Raw genomic sequence first — 17443 nt, 5'->3', positions numbered from 1 at the left:
AGAGCCAGAGTTACAAGGCAGGTTGCAGCACGGTGCGATGGCTTCACCAGAGTCAGAAGTACCCCTTGCTTCTTGGAGAAGACACACAGGAACATGCATAACTTGAACTACTTCTGATACTTTCAACTTCAGTTAGGAACAACTCCCTGTTCTGGAGCAGAAGCAAGAGCTGGGGTTGGAATAGCCAGATTGGCATGTTCAGGGAGACTTTACCTTGATCTGCAGCCTCTCAGAAAAACTTGCAAATCTGCTCCCACAGCTAGAAGCTGCTGACAGACTAGCTCCCAGCTATCCATTTTCATGGGAATTGAGTGTAGTATGTCTGATTGATTAACTGACAGATCTCTTTAAAAGGTTCTGGGCAGCAAGCGATCTATACAACACACAAAGCCTGTGCTCTTCTTGACATAAAGGGAGTGTCTAATGGTGCTAAAAAGACAAAAAATCATTACAAAATAAACAGGGAGATACTTACACTGGCAGCTGAAGGAACACTGTGACAGAGAACCCCATCGCTGAAGGGGTTACTATAAAGAGATGAAAAAGATCATCAAAAACTCAGTCACTTGTCTGGCTAGGAGCTGGCTTGTGAAATCAGAGCTGTAAGCCACAAACTGTGCAGAACCTGAGAACCATGGCTGAAGACACACTGCCCTTTTCTCCTGGAGAGCAGCAAACAATTAGCAGTAAAGAGCACATGATCCTGGGGCACACCGCAGTACTGTGCTGCTGCGCAATACCCTGCTGTTGCTGCTTTAAGGTGGCCTGCAGCAACTCCCATCTTACAGTCAACTAAAGGCAGATTCTACACATTAGATGATCACGGGGCCCATCCAGTTAGGTCTGACCGATGAAATCCAGGGACTGCTATTTGCAAACCATGGATTAGGAAGCTGGTTTTGAGAAGGAAAATTACTAAGAAAGATTGCTGAAGTGCACAGTCCCCGGCCTGACAAATACTCCAGCTCTGTCAGAGAAACTGATCAACAAAGCATGCCCCGTGGTATTTTTGGATAAAGGACTGATCACATGCTGTGCACTGGAAGGAAACAGCAGTATGTGCCAACTCACCTGACCTGGATGTATTATACAGATTGGAAGCTGATAAATTCCACTTACCTGTGTCTACCCTCAGCTATGCTGCCTGCCAATGAAAATACCTCTGCGCGACATCAACAGCACTGCAGATTATTTACTACTCCCCAGCATCTCCTGTGAGCCCCAAGAGTAGTTTCTTCATCAACTCTGCTCATTTTCATTTGGCAAACAGTGACATTTCCCCTCCTTTACCACTGAAGCTAAAATAGCCTCTTTCATTTCATAACTTCCCAGACTTCATCAGAAATGTGTTTTATGCAGCAGCACAAGCACTGGAAACAAACTGGGGTTATGAATAGCTGTCAAGAACCAACAGAGGATCAAAATAAATCAGTTATTGAAAGAAGCCTATCTCCTTCTTAGGGAGGACTATACTTTGAAAAAATGAAAAAAATACAACAAATTGGAAACCAGCACATCCTCTTTGAAAACACATTTCCAAGAAAGCAATTAAAACCACCATTGATAGCTTTTCTTTAATCATAATTTATTGAATGAAGTGAAACAAAACAAACCATAGACAAACAAGAAGTTCCTCATGTCACATCTGTAAGGCTTTAGAACAAGCAGCGAGGAGCTCCTCCAAGTACAAAGGCCAAGAGAGACCACAGTGCCACAACACCAGAGACTCTAAAGGGCAAGAATAATAAAATGCTGTTAGGCTACATGTACTTAGGGTTTAATTTTGTTCTTACTAAGCACTGAGATTGTTTTCCAAACTGTCTCAGGCCAGAAGTTCACCCTGCATGACCACTGCTGTCACCACCTCATGAGAGGGGTGCACTTGAAATCTAGAATCCTCTCCTACTACTGAATTGTCAACTCTGCTGTAAAGAAGGAAAAACACATCCATCCCACCCCTGGGAGACTCTGCCTCTCTCTCCTCAAGCTTCTTAGAGCCAGCACTACAACTACAGATCATTAAGATAACCCCCTGTCCATAATGACAGCACATACATAGTTTTGTGCTATCTATGAGGTAACATTCCCCAGATAATCTGGATGAGGAAGTGCAGCTGCCCAGGGCTGAAAGCTCATAAATCAGCAAGCAAATCTGCTCCTGAGCCTCTTGTTCTCCTGGGAGGCTGGCAGAAGAACACTGCACAAGAGCGCAGGCTGCTGCTGTGCCAGGGCCAGGCACCCCAAAAGGAATACTTCCCCTCCCGGTCCCTGTGGTGTCCGTTACTCACTGCAGCAGGCAGTTCACGCCCGGAGAGTGCCTCCAGTGGCGATAGACGGAAATCCGCAGGTGAGGGTGATGTTTATAATCTCGCAGAACATGCCTGACTCTGCAATGAAAGCAAATGTGATGAGCCGAAGCTTGCAAGCTGCTTATTAACATCCCACAGCTCAGGACAGGGATCTCTTAGAGTTGACACAACAGAGAGGAGGTGGGATGAAGGTTTGTATGAGAGGCTCAAGGGACAAAAATAAGACTTTCTAGTCACTTACTGCTTAAATTTATCAGAAAGCAGAAGAAACTGGTTCTTTGAAAGCCGCCTGACATCAAAGCGACAAAGAGCTTTGAACTCCTGGTAAATCTGCCTTTCGTTCAGCCCTGGCCAGCCTCGGACACAGACAGCCAGGAGAGGGGGATGGTGGCAGGGAACATCTTCCCCAGAAAAATTCTGGAAAATGGACAATACTGAGACATACCTGAGTTCAGAAATACTACAGAAGCACTACTGATATAAACAGGGAATATGTAAAACATAGCACATAAATAAGAGAGGTTCTACATCACAGCTGCTGCTGTTGTAAGATAATGTTTCTTTTGTCTCAGGATTCTTTTAAACGTCATAAAAGCGAACAGTCACCATTAATGAGAATCCACAAGAGAATCAGCAAGGTAAGCTGACTAATGCCATCTTACAGGATAGCAATATAAATACATTTCACAAAGTTGAAATTCAGCTCATTTGCCACTTTGAAAGGTCAGTTGTGTCACTTGTATGACAACTTCTGCCAAAGTGGGCCCAGGCACTGGTGGATTTTTCCCCTCTAATGAAGCCATCAACTAAGCTACTGACCTACGCACCCCCCAAACCGGTCACAGATCTGCTGTTCATACGCACAGTGCTTGAAACACCACCTCGGATGAAGTTCACTCTGTTCAGGTACTTGGCTAACACGGAGAGATACTGAGAGAAAGAGGGATCAGCCTCCACTGCACCACTACATCAGAAAACAAAATGGAACAGAGGTTTGTATCTCCAGTGCTGCACAGCGTCTCTGCAGCAAGAGCTCCCAAAGCAGCTCTTTAACTAGTGACAAAACAGGTGTTTCAGATCATGGGATCCCGTACAGAAGTCAAAAAGCTGCAAGCAAAGGGAAGGGATATGAAAAGTTGCCTCTCAGGAATTTAACCGAAAGCACTGAATCACATAGATATAAAAAATGGAAACTAATGGAAAATGATTTGACCCTTACCCAAGTGAACTGAACTCAAGACAGCCAGTTCAAGGGTAAAGGGGTTACAGTGCCATTTCCCAACCTCCACACCACCACATGGCCCCTGATTTAATTTTTAAAATGTCAGCTTTGACATAAAGCTACTACTTTCAGATATATAAAATAAAAATCTAATTAGGACAGTGACATTTCCAGTAACACTTTCTCTCATCCAAGAGGAAAGCCAGCCTTCAAAACAAAAAGTCAGCCAGAGCGAACTGACGACTCTTTCCCATAGGACCCATCCATGTAACGCAATTTTCAGTAAGCATTTAAACATCACTCACTCTGTGGATGTGCACAGTAGCAAATGGGCTGACTTCAGAAGAACTAGGAGGAGCAATAATGAGGTGGCATTAGAACAAAGCTAGAGAAACATAACTAAACAAACAGCAAAAACTCACTTCAGTGCAGCTAAGTTACTAAGAGCAACAGACTCTCTATAAACAAACATTTCTTAGCATGCAATGGAGCTGCAGAGCAGGAAAGGTATTTCTGAGTCCCAACACAAACTGAAGAGGAATTGAAGAGGAATTTTACCTGAACCACAGAGAAATGCATCATAGCCTGCCTCATGAGGTGATTTCTTCTCAGCTGTAAGTGCCCAACAAAACCAAAACAAGTAAATACCTTTAGCACGCTGTGGAAACCGCCCCACTGCAGAGTCCTAACATTCATAAGATCCACTGTTTGGTTTTGGAGTTGTATCCTCCTATCCTCAGCTCTGTTTCCTTCCTCACCTTGAGACCTTTACACCCTATAGAAAGTCTATGCTTCTACCATGCATTTTAAAGTTATACCAGCAAAAAGGCAGCAGTTACATGAATGCCTGAACAGCTTAGCAAGATGCACATTAGAAACTTTTATGAAGATATAAACTAAATTGTGTTGCATGTGTTATCAAGGCCATGGAAACCATTTCAAAACACAAGAAGGCCTTGTGCTGCCATGAGAAGTCAAGAAATGCCTGCCTTGCAGGCAGTATCACACCATGTACTGAACACAATCTCCCACACACACAGCACCACTAACCGTGCACATGAGCCACCAAGCTCCTGCGACCTCCCTGCCATTAGCTCCCACTATTGTCCATTGTAGGACCACTGTTTTCAACCTCCCCTCACCACGTAGAAGGGCTATCAATGCTTCACATCTACAAGTCAGGCTCACTTCAGCCCAACTTAGTGTAAATGCCATTTGTGCTAGCAGGACCGTGGAAGCCTGCCCCACATTACCCTTGGCAGCTACCAGGGATACACAGAACACTTTGGGAGCCCAGACTTTGGGTCTGGACAAAAATGTGTATGTGCAAATTCAGGGGTACATACTGACACTCACTCATGGTTTGCGCGTAAACATCCAGAGTGTAAAACAAACCCCTTTTTAGCCACCTGATTTTGAAGACTTGCTTAAAAACATACCATATCTTGAGCAGTCACTTGCAAGAGCTATCTCAGGGCACATTGAATCCTTAGGATTTAGGCTGCTGCTGAAGACAAGTGGATGTGTAAGATATTTTTCTTTCTTCAGTATGTTAGAAACAAGTTAGTGTTCTCTAATGAGCGTTGGCTTCATTTCAGGAAAAGCTACTGAAGACTTTAAAAGGGACTTTGTTAGCATCCTGTGAAAAGGCTAAAAGATACTTAGATTAATAGTATCTACCAGTTTTCTTCCTGAAAACTAATTCCTAAACATTTCCTCACTCTCTTCCCACAGTCATATCTTCTAAGCATCAAATTGGCTGCAACTTCATGCAAAAAAATGTGATCAGAACTAAAAAAAAAAAAACAAAAACAAAAACAATGGAAAACTCCAAGGAGAGGGATTAAGTAGATGGTCCTATTTGAATGGGGAACTCTGGAAGATAGATTAATAAACAGATATCTATGGAATGACTGAAACAAAAGAAAGAACAAGCAAGCACAAGACCTCTAAGACTCCTCAGTCTGAAAACAAATACACATAAACACAAAAAAAAAAACAAACCCACAAACCAACCTCAGAATCACAGTACTTTTTTCATAAGCACTAATTGTACATCTCCTTCTTAGGAGTAAACAGGCAAAATTAGAGAGAACTCTACCACATCACAGCTAAACTCATAACATACGCTATCTGCTATTGTGCTCCATTTCAACATTGTATTTAGTTACTGCTTTGGGATCAGTGCAGCCCTTTCTTGGGAGCTGGCATTTGAAATTGGGGTGTATTTTCACAGAGAACTGAAACACACTCATTTAATTTCATAACACAACATAAGCAACATCCAGCTCCAAAGTTGTATGTAAGGATATCTGCAAGGCTAACTTGTGACCAATGAGTTATTGGTGGTATGATACCAGAAGTGACTTAGAACAAATAATTTACTCCACAATCGCTTTATAAGAAAAGATGTGCAAATATTTTGCTCTTAAATTTAGAAAAACAAGAAACCAGCTGAAAAATATGTGGGAGGAGGGAAAATATGAACATGTGAAATTACTGACCTAGAAATATCTTTCCCAAGAAAACAAAGGGTTTGCTGAAGGCCTTATAGCCCACCACTTACCTGCACAAAACTGCATACACCTCCATAAGACTAGATACCCGAGGAAAATGACATTCCTATAAGAGAAGAACATGTTAGAAAACCAATCAAGACAGACCTTGTAGTAAGTGAGCTCATTTACAGTTACTGCTAATTCATCAAATGAGATCTAAAAATCAGAATGTCTCAGGGCAACAGAGAACAGTTCTGTAACCACAGGACACTAAGAAAAGACATCCTCTCTTCTGGGTAAAAGACAAGCTTTGATTCCAAACCAAAGACTTACCTTCCATATGGATTTTGTTACAGTCTTGGTGTCTATTAGGACAGGAAACAGGTTGTGAATGTTCCTTTTAAACTCCTCATAGCTTTCTGAAAGCAAAACACATGTGGAGAAAGACATCATAAAAAACTGGGGAAAAGCCAATGGTATTGCAAATGAATAAGAGAGGTGAAGTCAGAGGAACAGTGCACCACTCCAGCAGTAAAGAGCTCAGAAGAGGCAACTAGTGCTGCTGCTTGCTAAGCGCTGTGGGTGGCTCGGGTGATGAGTGGCTATAGTGCCTACTGTCCCATCCCTGCTGTAAAGGCAGCAGCCTAGGGAGAGCAGCTATGTGCAGCATTACCTGGAAGGGGCTTGTAGAACTTGTCATGAAGATGCATGAGGTCCATGAGCATGTTGTGTCCCACCATAGGCTACAGAAAAAACAAACATAACAGCCCATTGGAGCGTATTTTTGAAGAGAGCTCTGAGATAACCAACTTTAGACATGCTCAGCAGACTGTAATGCTCACAGGACTACTGCTTTCAGGAGACCAGACCTGTGGACTCTCTGAGGAGGGTGTTTGTTCAGCAGCGTTCTATTTGCAGTGGATGTAAGGAGCTAGGTGGAGTCTCAGTTCAGCTGAGCACTGGTAAAATCTTCCATCAATCAGATTTATAAGCTCACTCACAAGGGCAGGTACAGCCTATGCACATCACCCATAGTCTCCTGAAGCTGAAATTCATTTAATAATCTCCATACAGAACATAACAATTGCCACATGTAATTAGTCAAGTAAACTAATCTGTCACATGCTGAAAAGCATAACTTGCCCAAAAGGCAAGAATCTGCTCAAGTTTCTTTGATGGTGACTCATGCTGTGTAACACAAGGATTTTTAACATTGCAGACTCCTGCATTTTCTAAAGTGAAGAGAGAACCACATTGCAGAATGGGTTCTGGCTCCCTCTACCCTGGCTGCATTTGGTTTGCACGACAAGTAGAAAAGTAACGGGGAAATCTAGTGTTTGGATCCACAATTATGAGCATGCTTTTGGAGTGGGACCTGGTCAGTAACATGTAGTGTTTAATAGTCATTTTTTCTCAACATGGCTGCAATCTAAGAATTCATCTCAGTTTTACTGGCAAGAGAATGATCACACTGAATTACTTGAGTCATTTAATACAAATTACTACTTTATCTTCTTTCATCCTTCTACATCCACCAAAAATGGAGCTAAAAAGTGACAATAGGGATAAGCCATTTTACCTTCTTGGCTTGAACAAGTATCTGGAAGAGGTTGGTGAAGCCCCGGGCAGACAGGAGAATGAGCTCCTTCTGGCAGCAGTCGTAAGGATTGTTCTCCAGAAGCTGACGATGCTGGGGACTCACTTTTTTCACCATTACCTGAAAAGAGCAGTCATTGGGTATCCCAGCCTAGTGTCAGCTAGTTGCATGTACACTGCTTACTGGCTTTCAGTAATGCTGAGGACAGATTCAGCTTCCAGGCTACACAGAATGAAGAAACAGTGCATCACCTGGGACCTCAGGACTGTCCCACGTCTCTTCCATATGGAGATCATATGGAGGTGTTCCAGCAATAAGAAGGGTGTCTTATTAATGCTTCTCTTGTTAGGAGAATGGTTCCTACCAGGTTTTTCTGGAGCACAACTAATAAAATTCAGTTTAACTTGACACCAGTGCAGTAAGTTCATGGCACAAAACCCAGAAATGAACAGCAATCAAAAAAAACCACCAACAAACCAAGTCCCCAAAGGCGCATACTTCCGGTGAGAAAGCTGGGTAAACCTGTCACTCTGCTTACAGTGGTTACCAGACAAAGATAATGTTATTGTAAGCAACTGCCTGGTATCGTACACTATATTTTGATAAGTCCACAGCCATAGGTTTAATTCAGAAAATATTGCACCAAACATAAGATAGTAATAGTCAATAGAAAAACAGCAAGCTGTGCAACAGACTTTCCAAAAGTCTTCAAAGCAACTATGTGGCAGAGGGCAACAAAAGGAAAACCACAATAAAAAGCTAAAATCTATACATTCTTATGGAGGTATTGAAGGAGAGATCTAACAAAGCCTGAGGCACAGAGGATTCCAGGAGTGCCTTAAGGACAAGTACTTCCAGCTCAAGGCATTTTGTGGCTACAGGACACAAAGTTACTGTTTTCTGGATCCCTCCTCTTGGGATCCCACAATCAAGACTTCCAAGACATTCCTTAGTCGTTGTTCTCTCCTTCTCCTGGACCTTATCATTAAAAATACAAGCAACATTTCAGAGTCCCTGCAAGAATGCCAGTCCTATGAGTCTGGATAGAAACCATCATTTCAAAAGGTCCACACACATTTCCATCTCACCTTCTTGATTCCAAGAGGCTGTGTCCAAACGTTTTGGAGAGCCTCTCTCAGAACCAGCTGAACTTCAAGCATCTGATAGCCTGAAACCAAAGGAAAACAAAAAATGCACAGTGAGAATTTCAGAAATACCTCAGCTCCACTACTATACTCCAGAAAGCTAGTACAGGTGGCGAGTAGCCTGTTTATTCCCACTGGAATACATATTTCACCATGGAGCTCCTGTTGCTCCACGTATGAGGAGACTAACCTTGAAGGGAGACCTGCCTTTCCCTTCTCCAAGACTAAGGTGGCAAACAAAAAACAGATCAACCAGGATTTAAAACAAAGTTGTCCTAATTCAGAGCAATTACAAATCCTCCAGTTGCTGCTCTGCAGAAGCACAAAATGGAAGTTACCACAAAGTATGCTCCAAGCACCTAGACATCCACTGCCACTACAGAAAGAGCCACTGTCCCAATGGAGCAGTAAAGCAGACCCCAGAGATGAATGCCTGGCAGGAACTGAGGTGTTGACAGGGGCACAAGAGATGTAAAGGCAGGATGAGCACTGGTGCTTTCCCTTTCAACAGAGCAGTTTAATAGAACAGGCAGCAAAGGACAGTAGCAGCGCCAGGGGTTCAGAAGTGATGAAGCCACTCAGAACCCGCAGGTGCCTAAGGGAGGCACCCTGTTTCATACCACTCAGATCCTGCAGAATCATAATCTCTTCTTCCTCTGCTTTAGTTATCCAACAGGTCACTTCATCAATAGCTTTCTTCAGCACATCCCTGTCCAGAGCACTAGAGCAGGACCAGGAGGAAAGAGGCATAGTTTGAGAAAAAACTCTTTACAGATGGAGCCTTGTACCTTGCTGTGGGAATGCAAAAACATCATTTAACAACAGTCATCCAAATTCTTCAGACTGTATCTTGTGATCTCAATCTTCCTTCAGAGGGACCACAGCATGCTGGAACAGCTACAGCAAGGCATTTGGACCAATAGCCTTTAATATTTCTACAAACGGTGGTTTGAGCGAAGGTGAACTGCCAACACAGTACTGAGGAGTGACTTCTCTGAGTAGCACTCACCTGCTCACTTTCCTGCTACCCTCTAAGAGATGCTGGTGAAGGATCTTCTCTTGTGCCTCATTCATATACGGGATTCCATCTTTGAGGAACTGAAGGGTGGAAAAAATGCCAGGTTGGTTACTCTCCCCTGGACTTTCTTGTAGCAAATTAGAGAATAGCAGATGAGCCAGGTCCAAAACTGGCATACACTTGGGTGATGCAGATGTTTCTCATTCTCAGACTATCCTCTCCAAACATACAAACTGTAGGTAATCCAAGCTGCATTCTTACATAAAGGAACACATTTATTTATGGACGGATTTTTGTTAACTGTAATCATTCTTTTCTGCTCTGCTTTTACCTTTCCTTTAATGAGATACTTCAAGTGTTGAAATACCACAATACTTCCTGTCCAAAACTGCTAAATATTGCTCTTACGTGATGACACAGTCTAAATTTTATGGGAAATGTGGTAATACCTAGAAAGCAGATAAACCAAGACTTCCCTATCTTCAGTGCTAGTGAAGACTCCCCCTGAGGTAAGTTTAGTAAGTCTTCAGATCACCAGAGACAAGTTTTCTTTTTTTTTTTTTTTTGAGGTGGGGAAATGTCTTAGCCTGACAAAGATGAGGTTATTGCCTCTATGGCAGTTCAGAAAAACCAGCACATACTCTCCCCATTGATAATGAACCTACTCATGCATTCATACTTTAGCAAGATCCCATTTACCGCAGAAATGCAGCATTTAGGGATATTAATCTTAATTTCTCCTGTAATCACAAATTCCTCTGTTCTAGATTTCTGTCAAAGAGATTACATACCTTATTATAGTCAAAGCCATAATGAGACAGGAACTGCATGCTAGATGCAGAGAGGGTAAATTCGACATCCGTAACCCCCCATGTTGAGGGAAAGAGAAAGAAGTTGTATGAATGCACCACATACCTACAGTGAAAAGAAAAATCTCTCTGGAAAATTGTTACTAGAAATAACTCCTCCCAAGAGAGAGAATAAAATCTCAACTGTGCTGTCTTCACTGTAACAGAAAACTGCTTTTTAACTTACTTGTTTGAACTTTCATTTGAGAATATTGCCAGCCCTGCAAGAGAGAAACCTCTGTTGAAATGGCAGTGTTTAGCTGGATGTCTTGAAGATTAGGTAAGGGATGTGGAGATCCCCTGATGGAGTACACGTTTTCCATTCACTAATGGCACAGTGCAAATCATTAACAGCATTAACTGCCAGGCCACTCCCCAGCTCCCTGAGAGCTGAACAGGGACAAGCTTTTAGTGCTAAGTGGGAAAAGGAGTCAAGCCCGATTAAATAGCAAATAGATTGAGCAATGGATGAGAAGAGGTGATTTGATGATGAAAGTCTCAAACTATGCATACACAGGTCTGTGGGTCCAACTACACTACAGAAGCATTTGAAGGGAGCTAGGCACCACAAAGGACAGAGACATGATTTTTACTACTTAGGGTTTGGAGGTTGGCTTTGTTAGTTTGGGGTTATTTCCCTCTTATTCCCCAAGCAACACACTAGTGGTAGCACAAAGGGTAACACCTTTAAACTGAAAGAGTGTAGATTTAGATTAGATATTAAGAAGAAATTCTTTACTGTGAGGGTGGTGAGACACTGGCACAGGTTGCCCAGAGAGGCTGCCCCATCCCTGGTAATGTTCAAGGCCAGGTTGGATGGGGTTTGGAGCAACCTGGTCGACTGTAAGGTGTTCCTGCCCATGGCAGGGGGTTTGAAACTGGGCAAGCTTTAAGGTGCCTTCCAACCCAAACCATTCAGTGATTCTATGAAAATCTTACATATCCTAAAGCTTTGAACAACAAATCTTAAACAGTTTTGGAGCTGATTTCTTGACCTTTAACTGGTTCTTAACTGTCAATAACCCTCTACCACCACTACAGGACCATTCTTGTGGGTTTGGGTTTTTTTTTTTTATTATTTTAGGAATATAGAAATACTAGCCTTCATTTTCCTCTGATAGTCTCCTTACTTATACAATATACCAAATGACACAACTTTGAACAGGAGCTGCTATCATCTACTTCTTGCTTGCATCCTCTGTTTTAAAAGCCCTGTATTTTTACCTGCAATCTTTAATATTAACTTTAGACAAGTAAAAAATATATGGCCCACCTGGCTTTACGTTATTTACAATATTAAAAAGGTGATAATATTAAACACCAGAAAGCGGAAATGCAGCAAACAAATGTCTCTGTAAGGAGTGAATTAAGACCAGAGCTACCTGCAGGGCCTGAGAGCTGGCAAAAGGCCAGTTACCACCGAGATCTCAGGAGGTTATTGTCTGTGTCAGAGCAGCACTTACCAAGCTGAGTAACAGTGAAGTGCTGCACACTCTGCTTGGCCTTCAGGTACCGCTCCACAGGGGAATCAAACAGGCTAGGAACACAATCAGAACTGGGGGAAAGGGTGTGGAAACAAGGTTTGCAACACACGGGTTGCTCACACAGAGCTAGAGCAGCAAGCATCCCTCCCATTTGAAGTCTAGCAGCTTTACCTGAGCTTGTCATTTTGCAGGGAAGATGAATGTAAGCCAGTAAACTCCATATCAAAGGCTGTTGAGGTAAAAAGAACGCACACACACACACAAAAAAAACCCACTATACATCAAAATGAAGCATGCATTTCACCAGCATCAGAGCAAGGATCTCCAAAACATCTCTCTTTACCGTAACCTTTGTGTGAAGAAATCTCTTGCTCCCTCACCCCAGTGACAGAATGAGGGATGGGGTCACTCACACCACCTCCTCACCCTCTGAATTATGCCTCCAGTAACTAACACCCCAAGCCCCCCACCCAGCACCACAGAGAGGGCTCACTTTCCGATCTCTGCTGCACCGCTTTAAAACAAAGAATTCACAGCAGCGCTATTGTCTGCTGAAGTACACCTCAGTACCCGCGCCCCTCCAGCCGGGCCCCCGGCCGCTCAGCGGGGCTTGAGGGTACCGGTACGAGCCGGCAGGCCCCCTCACACCTCGGCTCACCCAGGAAGGCCGCTCGGTGGATGCGGCCCCTCAGGCGCGGGAGACACCGCCAGAAGTCGGCCGCCCCCACGTCCATGATCTCCTCCCCTCTCCCCCGGCCTAAGGGTGGCCTTAAAACAATGGGGAAGGCAGCGCCCCTCGGGACGGGAGTGGCGGTGAGGGGCCGGGCAGTGCGCAGGCAGCTGGCGGGCGCGGCTGCAGCGAACAGGTGGGGAGGTTTGGCTGAGGAGCCGCTCCGCAGGGCCTGGCTCATCGGGAAAGCAGATAGGCTCCTGTTGGCATCCTCATCCTCCAGAAATCCAGATCGCACAAAGGCTATCTCTGTCTATGCACTATTAGATACTATGAAACAGCACCAACTAAGAAGACTTGCTGGAGCAGGTCTAGAGAAGGACAATGAAGCTGGTGAAGGGTCTGGAGAATGAGTGCTATGAGGAGCAGGTGAGGGAACAGGGACTGTTTAGTCTGGAGAAGGTTCAGGTAGGACTTTATCACTCTACACCTACACAACAGGAGGTTTTACTGAGGTGGGGATCAGTCTCTTCTCCTAAGTAACAAGCGGTAAGACAGGGGAGGCTTAGATCATATATCAGGAACAATTTCTTTACTGAAAGAGTAGTCAGGCATTGGAACAAGCTGCCCAGGAAAGTAATGGAGTCTACAAACACTGGGCCATAGGCACAGCGCTGCACCAGCCTTAGTGGCTTCTGAACCCCAGTGCTGCTCCTCCGATGGGCTCACACATGCTGTGGGGATTATTCAGCCTGGATTCGACCAGGAGCTCTGCCCATCCCTCAGGGAGGCAGGATGGTGGCATTGGTCTGCAGCCAAGCAGGGGGCACAGCGGGAGGGAAAAGGGCTTCTTACTCCCCACGGCTGGCATTTCTGCAGCCTCCCTCCTGGACAGATGAGGTTTAAGTAGTTAGAATCCAAAGGTTGCAAGAAAGCTGCAAAGGTAAGTTAGGAAAATTTAATCTTTTCACCAAGTTTAGCGTAACAGTATTACAGGTCTAAACAGACACATAATGACTGCATTTTGCTAAATCAGACCAGCAGTGTACAGGGATCAAATATCTAAGTATTTGCAGAGTTCAGTTAGAACAAACACAATATCAAGTATTAAACAGAAAATGTACTTTAAAGTCACTGAACTATGAAGTAAATTCTGTTAATCTCAGGCTGAACTACGGTAACCATTTATTCTAACCTTAAAGGTGTTGATAGTTTTAGAATCAAGAACGACACATTTCCATCTGTTCAAAAATATTTTATTATGAGATGCCATGTTCAAGCTTTTTCCAGCTCTGAACCTTCACCGTGCCGAAGCACGCACACCTAAAGAAGTGGTTGTCGTCCCTTGTGAAGCTTTCCCAGCGCTCTCCATTTTACTTATAGATCCTTCGTGGCTCACGCAGAACGACACCACCTTCCTGCATAGCTTTTTCGAATTCCTGAATCTTGTTTAAAAGAGGGAGATAAATAAATAGGAAGAAAAGTCATTGGCACCAAAGTATCAGTGGAGACATGTAGCATGCAGGAGCAGAGGTAACAGCTTCACTGAAGCATAACAACAGAACTGCAGCTTATCAAAGCTACCTTTTTGAGCATCACAAGAAGGCACTGTCAAGCCACAAAATAAAAACTAATGGTGAAGAGGTGTAAAATAAATGCTTAAAAAGAAAAAAGAGCCAAGTGAGTGTAAGGAGATGGTACTTGCCGAGTCACAATGATATTCCCAGGGGATAACAGCTTTAAAGTTCACGAAGTTGATTCCTGCTTCCAAACAGCGCTGTGCCATTACGCGGCCAAGGTTTTTGCACGCTGCTACTCCCTTGGGACTGTATAGGTGTTTCTTTATGGCCCACTCCCGGGTAGAGGCAGACAACACAACATCCCCATTAGAGCGCTCAACAAAGGCTTCTACATAATGCTGTGTCCGCTCAAGCCGTAACCTGAGTGAGAGAAAGAACTAACATGGGATTACCATGTCTTTTCCAGATGTAATGAGAGATACCATTCAAATGCTTAAATGCATAAGTGACTCACTTCATGAAATAAAAATGAATATACTCTGACTATTAGTAATGAATTGATAATACTGCTTTTGTTATCTAGGATTCTGCTTATTAGGAAATAAAATAGGACTTGTATTACCAGCTTGAGAGAGTGAAATTCCAATAACAACTTCTCCCCAGTTACTCAGGTGCATGGTTCTACACTGCCCCACACCAGCAGTCCTTCCAAACCAAGCACTATGCAGCTCCACAGTGTGGTATAGGTATGCATGAGCTGGGCTGCGGAACTGCCTTAGCAGGAATGTAACATCAGGTGTGCTGTGCAGTCTCTTAAAGGGTGGTGCTTACACAGCGGGAAACAACTTGTCAGGACTGACACGTGGTCAAGCAGTACTTCATAAACCACAACACATAACCACAGGGTATTAGGAGCAACTATTTCTTACTGCACTGAGACAACACCAGATTTTCAGGTATGAACAAACTGGATGTGATTCTCCCCTCAAGAACAAAATAATAATTTTTGAATCCCCAGCTTAAGATGAACTTATTTTCCAGGGGACAAGCAATCAGCATTTTCTAGTAAAAGAAAACAAAAGCACCTAAACAATCTATCATGGTGCCTCAAATAAAACAATGATGCATGGTCACCACAGAACTAGGAGAATCCCAAATTAAACAGCACTGGCTTAAGCAAAATTACTGCTACCTTGACAACAGATCGGAAGATCTTGAACACATATGCTAACTTTCATGTGATGCTAGCCTACTGTTCTCTGAACACAGTAGATACCCGTTAATTAAGAATAACCAAACAGGAAACTGATTCAGCAACCCAAAAGGCACATTTCATAGAACTTCTACCTGGTGGGTTTCTAGGATTTTATTTTAGGTGGCTTTCTTTGCTGCTGTTTTGGGTAGGAGATCTTGTGTTTATTTTTTGAGTCTTCATTTCTGCTGGTGGCTTTCTGACTCACCTATGCCAGAATTCACGCTTTGGCCATGTTGTCTTCCAGCCACGCTCTTTCCTAGCCAAGGCCAACTGCTCCAAGTTCCTAGGATTCCTGTTAGTGAAGTCTGGGGCAACAATCTCATTTTCGCTTGTGTCTACTTGGATCTCAGGCTTGAGACTTGCTGTAGTTGATGCAAAACGAAGACCTTGTGGGGGAAAGCAGGAAATAAAATTCCAGAGACTTAAAAAAAGCAGACAATAGAACAAATACAATACAGAATAACGCAGCTTGTAAAAGTTAGCAGGGCAAGATCTGCTTTAAGAAAACCCCAAACAACAGATAGATTACCAGACTTCAGTTTCTCCAATTTATTGCAATGAACTGTAAGCTAAGACTAAAAAAGTATATTAAGCTTTAACACCGGTTCATAGCTTGCACATAAAATATAAATTCAGCTTGACTAGAAGATTCCCAGAATTAAGGCTTTATAAAATACTGAAAGTGAAGTACACAACCAATGGCAGCACTACCAAATAACAAGGTAAAAATCATCGATCCTGTCGGGCCGATCATCACTAATTAACCTAAGAAATACCAATTTAGAGTTAGGCTTCCAAGCTCACTCTGCCACTCAACTTTTCGGCCCAGAGTCAGCAGGAGCCTCTCACCATAACAACGGTGACGGCCTCTCCTTGTCAGACTACTCGCCTGCTTGGGCCGGAGACGCACCAGCAGCGTCCCCGTCCCACAGCAGCCCGAAATCACCGTTACAAGCGGGAGCACGGCACAGGCGGAGCAGTTCTACCAAGCCACCGGCCGCGAGATCGCCCAGAGAGCGGACCTCTGCCGGCAGCACAGGGAGGAGCCGGAAAAGGCCGGCATAGAGAGCTGCAGGGGAACCGAGCTTACCCCCTCCATGTACCCCAGGCCTGGTGGCGGCCAGCAACAGCCGACTACGGCTGCTCAGCGCCATGGGGAGCCTGCAACCACCACGGCTTCAGGCGGCAGTCACCTCCTCTACTCAGGGGCACCTGGGCGCCGCCATTTTGCCGAGGCAGACGGCTTTAAGTACTTCCGTCGGTGGTTGATGATGTCACGCGGAACCCCCGGGCACCGCGCAGTATGGCGCTGAACTAGCGGCGGAGGCTTTGTGGGGAGCTGGGTGGTGCTGTCAGTCGCATGTTACGGAACAGAGCACGAAACTCTTCCTTGACTCAAGAGATCGTGTTTAATTACCCCATCCGCGGTAAAAATGGCGCGAAGAGATACCGACCAGCAAGGCCCGGTGCCACGCCTCTTTAAAGGGACCCAAAGAAGCGGCCACGGGAAAGCGACCAGAGCCGCCGCAAAAGCCGCGTTGCGTTGCTAAAAGCAAAGCTGCGGCTTTTGCGTTGCAGCCTACAAATCTGTCGGTCTACCGGATCGGGCGCAAGCGGCGCCTGGTGGCGGGCGATGCCGCCCATCCCGCTGCAGGATTAGCCTGAGTTCTTGCAATACATAACAACGTGTAGGGGACAGCCCCCCCCTTAAGCAGCAGCCAAACCCTGCCGCGCTCCGGAGCGGACCGGGAGCTACGACCCATGCGCACTACGTCCGCCCTGTCTTCTAGAAGCTCCTGGAAGAGCTCGTGCCCCTTCCCCAGCGCGCCGCCTTCGTTCACGCCGCGGGCACCAATCGCGGCTTGAGCCCGGGCCGT

General features: G+C 44.5%; 2 protein-coding genes across 8 annotated transcripts in view; both read right to left on the bottom strand.

The window, feature by feature from the left end:
* Positions 1 to 1560: 1560 nt before the first annotated feature.
* Positions 1561 to 13263, bottom strand: PNLDC1 (PARN like ribonuclease domain containing exonuclease 1). 6 transcript variants are annotated; one of them, XM_061378574.1, is made up of 19 exons: positions 12780 to 13259; positions 12293 to 12350; positions 12101 to 12192; positions 10825 to 10858; positions 10581 to 10704; positions 9781 to 9869; positions 9392 to 9492; positions 8715 to 8794; positions 7609 to 7746; positions 6703 to 6772; positions 6363 to 6448; positions 6098 to 6153; positions 4971 to 5038; positions 4090 to 4143; positions 3837 to 3879; positions 3174 to 3273; positions 2551 to 2726; positions 2289 to 2387; positions 1561 to 1728 (listed from the first exon to the last, which is right to left on the bottom strand). In XM_061378574.1, the coding sequence occupies exons 1-19, from the start codon at positions 13030 to 13032 to the stop codon at positions 1656 to 1658; spliced, it is 1794 nt and encodes a 597-aa protein (XP_061234558.1). In that variant the 5' UTR covers positions 13033 to 13259; the 3' UTR covers positions 1561 to 1655. The 6 variants fall into 6 exon arrangements, 5 of the variants coding, with proteins under 5 accessions (XP_061234558.1, XP_061234560.1, XP_061234559.1 ...); XM_061378576.1 differs by having other exon boundaries at positions 12101 to 12174; XM_061378575.1 differs by having other exon boundaries at positions 4971 to 5035; positions 12780 to 13258.
* A 768-nt stretch (positions 13264 to 14031) lies between these two features.
* Positions 14032 to 17443, bottom strand: part of MRPL18 (mitochondrial ribosomal protein L18) — a 323272-nt gene continuing 319860 nt past the window's right edge. The window contains exons 1-4 of one of the 2 annotated variants that reach the window (XM_061378583.1): positions 16657 to 16806; positions 15772 to 15952; positions 14497 to 14731; positions 14032 to 14236 (exon numbers count right to left, since the gene is read on the bottom strand). In XM_061378583.1, the coding sequence (XP_061234567.1) occupies positions 14165 to 14236; positions 14497 to 14731; positions 15772 to 15952; positions 16657 to 16720 (552 nt within the window). In that variant the 5' untranslated portion in view covers positions 16721 to 16806 and the 3' untranslated portion in view covers positions 14032 to 14164. Of the gene's footprint in view, positions 14732 to 15771; positions 15953 to 16656; positions 16807 to 17443 lie in introns of those variants that run through there. The other variant, XM_061378582.1, reaches the window with a different exon arrangement.

The sequence above is a fragment of the Neopsephotus bourkii genome, unplaced genomic scaffold, assembly GCF_033783945.1.
Source record: "Neopsephotus bourkii isolate Nb327-2 ecotype Australia unplaced genomic scaffold, CSIRO-AGI_Nbou_v1 NB_1767, whole genome shotgun sequence".
In the NCBI taxonomy this organism is placed as follows: Eukaryota; Metazoa; Chordata; class Aves; order Psittaciformes; family Psittacidae; genus Neopsephotus; species Neopsephotus bourkii.
Note: the sequence above shows the minus strand (reverse complement) of the source record. Positions and strands in the feature narration are given on the sequence as shown.